We start from the raw sequence: 7,908 nt of genomic DNA, 5'->3' as shown, positions 1-7,908 counted from the left end.
CAAAGGCATTCAGCTGAAAGACAAGATCCTGTAGCTTTCCGTATATACAGTCGGGCACAGATAAAACGAACGTGGGAAAACTCAAAATCATGGATACCTCGTACAATTTGACACACCCCTATCGACAACAATTTGACACACCCCTATCGACACCTCTTTATTTGTGTTATCAGTTAAACCAAATTATGGATGTGGTGAACACATATGGTCGCTTTTATTAAGCACAAGGCGGCTATCCCCAAAAATGCTGTTTTGAGAAAAATCAAAGGTAAAGTTTTAGAATCCTTATTCAGATTCCTTAAAAGACAAGGAGAAATTTCTCTATGACAAAACAAATATACACACCAATGAAACCAAACTTGTCCTATAGGTAGGGCAATGCCCACTTTTAGTGTAGGGCAATGCCCACTTTTGGTGTAGGTCAAGATTTCTGGAAACCCCCGAAATCTGGGTTAGCCCGCTTGTCCTTAAAAATGACCATATATATGTCAATCCCCGATATGTTTGAGTTATCCGCATCAGACTGCAGTTGCCCACTAGCAAACAAACACAGCAAGTTTCGCTCCGACACGAGAAACGCTCTCCTCCCAGTTTACGCCTGCTCTGTTCCGTGACCTACTTTCTGCAGAAGTCGCTGCCGCTCGCGATTGATGCTGACGCTGAAAGCTTCCTGTCGGTGGAAGTTGTACATCCTGACCAGGGACATGACGGCCAGGATTAGCCAGGTCATCCAGCTGAACCAGATGCCAAACTGGACGAAGAGAGAAAAAAATGTACCAAGCTTTAGAAACAAATCTAATAATGACAATGACAATCTTTTCTTTTTAGTTTTAGTAGAGGTTTTACGGCGCTCCCAACTGCATAAGGTCATATGAGCGCCAGAAGATTAGAGGTGTTACAAGAGAGTAACAAATATAAAAAAGAAGAAGGGGAGATAAGGACGATAGATGTTTGACAGGAAAGAAGAAGCAAACTACACCAGAGCACCATGACAATCTTTATTCATTTCGCATAGAGAAATTTTGTCCTGGTCGTTTATAATGGCAGTAGATGATACAAAGGTTAAGTGCACTCACGCACAAGACAGGACATGAGTAAATCTCTCTCTCTCTCTCTCTCTCTCTCTCTCTCTCTCTCTCTCTCTCTCTCTCTCTCTCTCTCTCTCTCATCAATCTGTGAAAAGGTGACACTTTTAAAACATCAGGTGATTTTCCATGTCACTTCCAAAGACGCAAAACATCTGAAGCATACTCGTAGAAACTCGAACACAAGTATACTAGTGCAAACACACATAGCTACACACATACCCATCCACACACACACATCCGTCCACACCCACATAAAATCACGTTTTCACTTTCTCTCTCTTTCTCCCCCCCCCCCCTCCACCTCACTCTCTCTCCCCCCTCCCTCTTGCTCTCTCTCCCTCCCTCCCTCCCTCCCTCTTGCTCTCTCTCCCTCCCTCCCTCCCTCCCTCCCTCCCTCCCTCTCTCTCTCTCTCTCTCTCTCTCTCTCTCTCTCTCTCTCTCTCTCTCTCTGACGCACATATATGTTATAAATATTACACTCATAAAATTAGAAGGGGGAAAAAAACCTGCGAGTTACCTGAGCACATTGCCACTGTGTGAAATAATGACTGTGCTGGATGTTGACATCTCTAAATATGGCTCGATATTGGCCATCTTCACAGCTGTAGAATGAACAGACACACAACATATTATTATAAGAACTGAATAATTACCGGTATATAAAAAGAATTTTACAGAATTTTACAAATAATCTGTGATCCTTTACAAAGAATCAAGAACAACATCTCGCAGCACAAGTGGGCGCAGGAGTTACTTGAACTTGAACCAGCTAACAACTGTACACTTCGGGCTGAGAGTTTTAGTCTTAGTAAGTGTTTTTAGTTTTAGTAGAAGTTTCATGGGGTTCGCAACTGCATAAGATCATATGAGCGCCAGAAGATTAGAGGTGTTACAAGAGAGTAACAAACATAAAAAAAGAAGAAGGGGAGATAAGGACGATAGATGTTTGATAGGAAAGAAGAAGCAAACCACACCAGAGCACCCGCCAACCATTCACTTGGGCTGAAAACCTGAGAAACTTTTTGAAACTTTTTCATATGAGTAGCAGTGACACGATCGCATGACATTGGTCTAAATCAGGCATGGGCAAGAAGGGTCATGCTTACTCATGGTGAGAAAATCCCCATAAGGCACAGGCTCCAATAACTTCAGTTCAAAACCATCACAGGGACAGTACGATTACATATATCAACTAATATCAGAGTTATACATTTATTTGCAGACAAAGTTTCATGAGTCGCAGGTCGGATTAAGAGATTCCGAATATCTCGCGGACCGAAGCAGGAGAAAACTGAGCGTGATCAGTTGAAATACCCGAGCTCTAAAAAGTGAGACTAAAACTGACATTATTGCGTAATATGACATATCATGTCATTCAAGGTCACATCATGAGATTAAATATTTAATCCGTCGCTTCAAGCTGGATCGTGCACTATAGATTATAACTTTCCAAACGGACTGTTTTGTTCTCCAATAATTTATCAACTCACTGTGGGCAACATTCATTATCAATTACTGGGTCGACTTGTCGGCCAGAAGAAATAATAAAGGGCCAAATATGGCATGCGGGCTGCAGTTCTCCCAAGCCTGGTCTAAATACTTCACATTCACAGTTAAGTTTCTGCTTTAAAAACATTTAAGAACTGAATATGATTTAAAATTGTAAAAAAACCCTGATAAAATACATGACCCCCAAATTTTACATCGTTGAGGCTAGAGAGGTGAGCAAAGTGAACCCTGATCCAGTTATACACACCGCTCAATCCCCGACTTTGCGTCTGTGATGAGCTCACACCAGTCGTGGAAGCCCACGCTCACCGTGAGCGCCGTGGAGAAGATACAGATGGACATGGCAGAGTTGACGATCAGGTTCAAAAACGAGTCCAACCAAGAACTGCAAACGCATAGAACAGAACACACTTTTAACACTTCAAAACGCAACAAATGGGCACAGTATGAGTATATATAAACAGACAATTAAACACACTAATTAAGCATGGTATTTAGTGAAATGAAAACCATTTTGGGGCCATAATGTTGTCAACTCTTTTACACAATAGACTCTATTTATAAAGCTCTGGACTTTGCGCTTCACCCCGGGCCATGCTGGAGTCAAGAGCAATGAGTGGGCTGATGAGCTCACTGGGAAAGCAAAACCCGAAGGGAAGCTGTGCCCTGACAAACCTGAAATTGTGCGTTCAGTCAGGGAAAAACGAGAAAAAGAACAAGAAGAGTCGGAATACCATCATCTTGAGCGACTTCGTGAGCTTGGAGTTGGATGGGGCGCCTGCAGAAAATCAAGACTTAGTGGGAGGAGCAGAAGGCTATACTATGGAATTAAACATTGCTTGGAACCGTCAGCATCTACACACTTCGAGATGTGCTTCTTCAGGGGACGGAGCGCTTATGGGGATGCCCCTTGTGTAGTGATGTCGGTCCTTCACACAAGTAACAAGTGCCGAAGAATAGATGTGTTACAAGAGAGTAACATACACCAAAAAGGAGGAGAGATAAGGATGATAGATGTTTGATAACAAAGAAGGAGCAAACCACAACAGAGCACCCACCAACCACCCACAGATACACTGTTGTTGCTATTATCATTATATTATTATTGTAACAAAAAGTACTGGTGTTTTTACTCCCTCACAAGAAGAGGACTCTGGGTTTTCATAGATGGTTTACTTTTTTGCTTCAAAAAGTAGTGCGTGACTCATGTTGGCAGGCAATAACAAAATCAATTAATTCATGTGTTGTAACAGAATACAAGTACATAGTTTCCTTTTTTTCAATGCCTGCATTTTAAAAAATAAAACATACGTGTGTGCGTGCGTGTGTGTGTGTGTGTGTGTGTGTGTGTGTGTGTGTGTGTGTGTGTGTGTGTCTTTTGTTTGCGGCAAGAGATTAGTGTGTTTTGTGCATCTTTGTAGCATGTTATATTACGATGTTTTTTGGCGAGCTTACAGTAGAGTGTTTATCAGTGTCATTGCAAGCCTTTATGTGTGCTTATGAATGTGAATGTGTAAGAGTGCCAGTGCCCATATAATGACTAAACTTTGCATGTACATTTGTGAGAGAAGGTAGGTTTGAGTCTTTGATTGATGCATGCCAGTTCAAGTGAGCACACGGGCCCTATAAAATATTTCCAGCAACAGACAAAAGTAGGTGCAGCCTCCACATTGACCCAGAGTATTGTATAAATAGGATAGGTCTTGAATATCTAGCTCTCACTGACAAAATTGAAGGCAAATGAGGCAGGGGTAGGCCCAGAGCAACCTGCTTTAACTTAGGGAACCTAAACAAATGGGGAACGGGGAAAGATCAGTCCGAGCAAAGGAATGAATGGAGAACCAGGATCGCCGATGTCTGTCACAGATCTGGCACTGGATGAATGAATTGTATAATGTTTGATCGGAGTTTTCTCTTTTTCTCTCATTTAGTTTAGCTTCTATTTTATTTAACCACAACTCTCCATGACTGGTCTGAAGCCCCAACAAGAATGAAAGATGGTTTCACTGAGAGAATAGTTCAACATCAGACTTCTGCAGAGAAAAACTTTTGAGCAAACAAACTAAGACAAAGGAAATATATATTTTTAACTTGTAAGCAGTGTGTCTTTAAGTCTGAGGCAAATTGACGATGTTGAAGAGAAAGTACAAGACTATAATGCCTGCAGCCAGCAGCTCAAACTGCACTTACTGAAAGAAGAAAGAAGAGGTATATGAGAAAAAAAATTTCAAAATATGAGATTAGCCACCAGCGTAACATTCCCAACTCAACCTTGCTGACAATTAGTCATGTTCAATCACCTACTTTCATTTCCACTTTTTGACAACCCCCCCCCCCCTTCCACCACTACCACCCTTCCCCTGTGCTTCTCTGAGCTCCTAAAGTCTCTTTCTTCTGATACTCCTGGCTCCTTTTTACTGCTGTCTTTCAACTGCAACCCTGATCTTAGAGTAGGTAAGTTGTATGACTCAGCCTTCTCGAATGAGAGTCAGAAAATCTCAGAGGTCCCATGTGCAAGCTGCACGTTTAAAAGATCCCTTGGTGGTCCTAAACTCGATAAGAGTAGGTTTCGATCACCACCCGGGCAAAATTGAAAAGTAATTCCTCCTACCAAAACTGAAAGCACTCTAGTCGATAAAATATAAAAACATCATGTAGAATACCTTCGAAATCAGAAAGCGACTGTCTGACTAGAAGGCAAGGGACCTAACTGAGTAGGGAAAAAGGTCACATATAATTATTATGAACGTAAAAATCAGTGGCAATAATGCAAGTTGAGTAACCAGTAGCCAACTACTCCTGAGATCTAGCAAAAAAAACAACTCAGAAAACACACCCTTACATCTTTTTGATCCCGAATACTGATGATGTCTCTCCTTTGGAGCATGATCAAGGAAGTCAAGATCAGAAGGGAGGGAAAGAGTTATTTGGGCAATCTACTTCCTCGCTATATATAGATAGTCAATGTCTACCACCCAAGAAAAACTTTTAATATAATAAATCAGAAGGACTTCAGTAACGAGCGACCACCCCATCAAACACAATAAAGAAGAGGCCTAGACCTAACCCTAACCCTACCCCAAACCCTACCCCTAAATTCTGCTCTGTCTCATAGTGGTCGCTCGTTACGGAAGTCCTTCCAATAAGTCACTCATGACGTAGTACTTTGAGTATATTCCGCCAAGATGCAAAAGGCCTTCATAACTTTAACGAATACTGATTACAATCTGCACTATCATATATGATATTATACAGGCCTCTATCTACCTTCAATTATTGTAGTGTAGGTAGGCGAACAGAGTTCAATAGTGTGTAAAGCCAAAGCATGTAACGGCATAAAAGGAAGGGACCACAGATTAAATTTTAAAATTTTAATGCATCAAATGTGTGTGTCAGTGTGAGTGTGTGTGTGTGTGGGGGGGGGGGGGTAAAAGAATCTGAAGAAATGGGGAAATGGGGAGGGGGGGGGGTCATACGGTATTTTTTTACTTTCCCTCCCGTCTCACACTCAGCTACCAGTTGTCTATTTTCTACTAAATATTGATGCGCTGAACACGAATATCAACTTCATTTCCGTCGCAAATTAATGTTTTTTGAAATATTTGATTGATTTTAACCGAGATAGACATGCTTTGGACCAATCGGGGGATTCCAGGGGGGCCTGCCCCACTGGGGTAAAAGAAAATCTGGGGGGTTACAGGGGGGCATGCCCCCCTGTTTTTACACCCATAATTTGATATTTTACAGTTAGATTTGAAATTGTCTTGAAAATAATTGATTTGCGACAGTTTTAGTGGCTTTATGTGTGATCTGCAGCAAACAGTACAGCAGTTTGACCCCTGAAACAGTGCATCTGTGTGCGGGAGTGAAAGTAAAAATTTACCGGTCATACTTGTTGATGTTGACCATTGCCATTGCCAATTGCCAATTGTCATTGATGTCCATTATGACTGTCAACATTTAGGCGTTTTCATACATTACAATTTAAGATGCTTTTGGCGGACTTGACTGACAAACTGACACTAGTGTCTTACCTCTCCATTCCCCTTGCGAGCAAAATCGATGTCCAGAAGGAATAAAACAGAGCCATCATTAAGGACATAACTCCAATGAAAATAGTGAAATTACACGCACTATCTTGCCCCCAGCTTATGTTCCCAATGAAAGGGCCTGACTGTTCAACTGTCCAGTCTCCAGACGCGTACAGAAGACAGTGTCCGTTAAAATCGTCAACGTTCACCCCAGCAGGGACGCAAACGAAAAATGACAAAATGAAAGTCACAATGTACAGGATAACTTGCGCCAATGCAAACATATTCGGGATCCCCATTTTGAAGCGGAAGTCTAACACAGCAGCTGAGTTTATACACGACGACGTGCTAAAGTATACTGGACAATTCAACACCACAGCACAGTACACACTGACTCTCGCTCTGGTACCAACACACCGCGCAGCACTTCACGTTTAAACTTAATTTTACTGCTATCGTCCTAGTCAGCCCAGCCCCCGTTCCGAATCACAACATCCGCATGACCCCGACGTTTGACCTGACGAGAAAGCTGAGCTCTCGTGACTCGTGACTAGCCTAGGCCAGGCCTACTCGTGATCACTCACAGAACTTCGTCACTGCGTTTGTGAAGAGGGGGCGGCGGCTACTGAGAACAGAGTGTGCGCCGATTTCGTTTTTTAACTTTTTCATCGTTTTTGCAAAATACGCCACGGTTGTGGTTCTGTCCAGTTACAAGATGTCAATCACATTTTTTAATGGTCTTTGAGATTGCTTTGAATAAAAAGAAATTATCATACACCGTTCCACTAAAAAATATGAACCGGCTTGATAACTATTACAAAAAGCAGGCCGTTTAATATACATGTATATAATTGTCACCACTTGACCCCGTTTCTCTTGTCGCTTGAGCGTCGAAACGTATTTTTAAAAAGTAAATCTAATACTAGATTCTAATCTAGTAGATCTAGTAGTTGTAGAATAGATATCATAATTGTTTTAAAATTTTATTATTATTATTATTATTATTATTATTATTATTATTATTATTTGTCTTATTATCATAATTGTTTTTATATAGATCTATTCATTTTATAAATCATTGCACAGTTATAGGTGCCTATGATACATGGGGTTAGACAAACTGTGTCTTCTGCAAGGAGCTTTTATCTATAAGTAACGGGATTTAAAAATATGCTGTCTATGTTATTGTAAAAGAAGCAAATGTATGATCTGTTCTTTCAAAAAAATGTGATAGCCTGGTGTGTCTCTATAATCAGTGTGTTGTATTATAAATTTCTATT

The 7,908-nt window shown here is 41.1% G+C and overlaps 1 protein-coding gene across 1 annotated transcript; it reads right to left on the bottom strand.

The window, feature by feature from the left end:
* Positions 1-403: 403 nt before the first annotated feature.
* Positions 404-7,580, bottom strand: LOC101847680 (transmembrane protein 179). The gene is made up of 4 exons (XM_005106875.3): positions 6,632-7,580; positions 2,845-2,982; positions 1,606-1,690; positions 404-751 (listed from the first exon to the last, which is right to left on the bottom strand). Exons 1-4 carry the CDS (start codon positions 6,925-6,927, stop codon positions 593-595), a joined length of 678 nt encoding a protein of 225 aa, XP_005106932.1. The 5' UTR covers positions 6,928-7,580; the 3' UTR covers positions 404-592.
* Positions 7,581-7,908: the final 328 nt, after the last annotated feature.

This window comes from Aplysia californica, unplaced genomic scaffold (assembly GCF_000002075.1).
Source record: "Aplysia californica isolate F4 #8 unplaced genomic scaffold, AplCal3.0 scaffold00561, whole genome shotgun sequence".
In the NCBI taxonomy this organism is placed as follows: domain Eukaryota; kingdom Metazoa; phylum Mollusca; class Gastropoda; order Aplysiida; family Aplysiidae; genus Aplysia; species Aplysia californica.
Note: the sequence above shows the minus strand (reverse complement) of the source record. Positions and strands in the feature narration are given on the sequence as shown.

What these genes read in the sequence shown, in the direction of transcription:
- LOC101847680 (XM_005106875.3), bottom strand. Translation starts at nt 6,927, where the DNA reads ATGGGGATCCCGAATATGTTTGCATTGGCGCAAGTTATCCTGTACATT. An exon ending in CTCGCAAGGGGAATGGAGAG is followed by an intron (nt 2,983 to 6,631) that starts GTAAGACACTAG and finishes ATGCGTTTGCAG; the next exon opens with TTCTTGGTTGGACTCGTTTT. An exon ending in GCAAAGTCGGGGATTGAGCG is followed by an intron (nt 1,691 to 2,844) that starts GTGTGTATAACT and finishes TTCATTCTACAG; the next exon opens with CTGTGAAGATGGCCAATATC.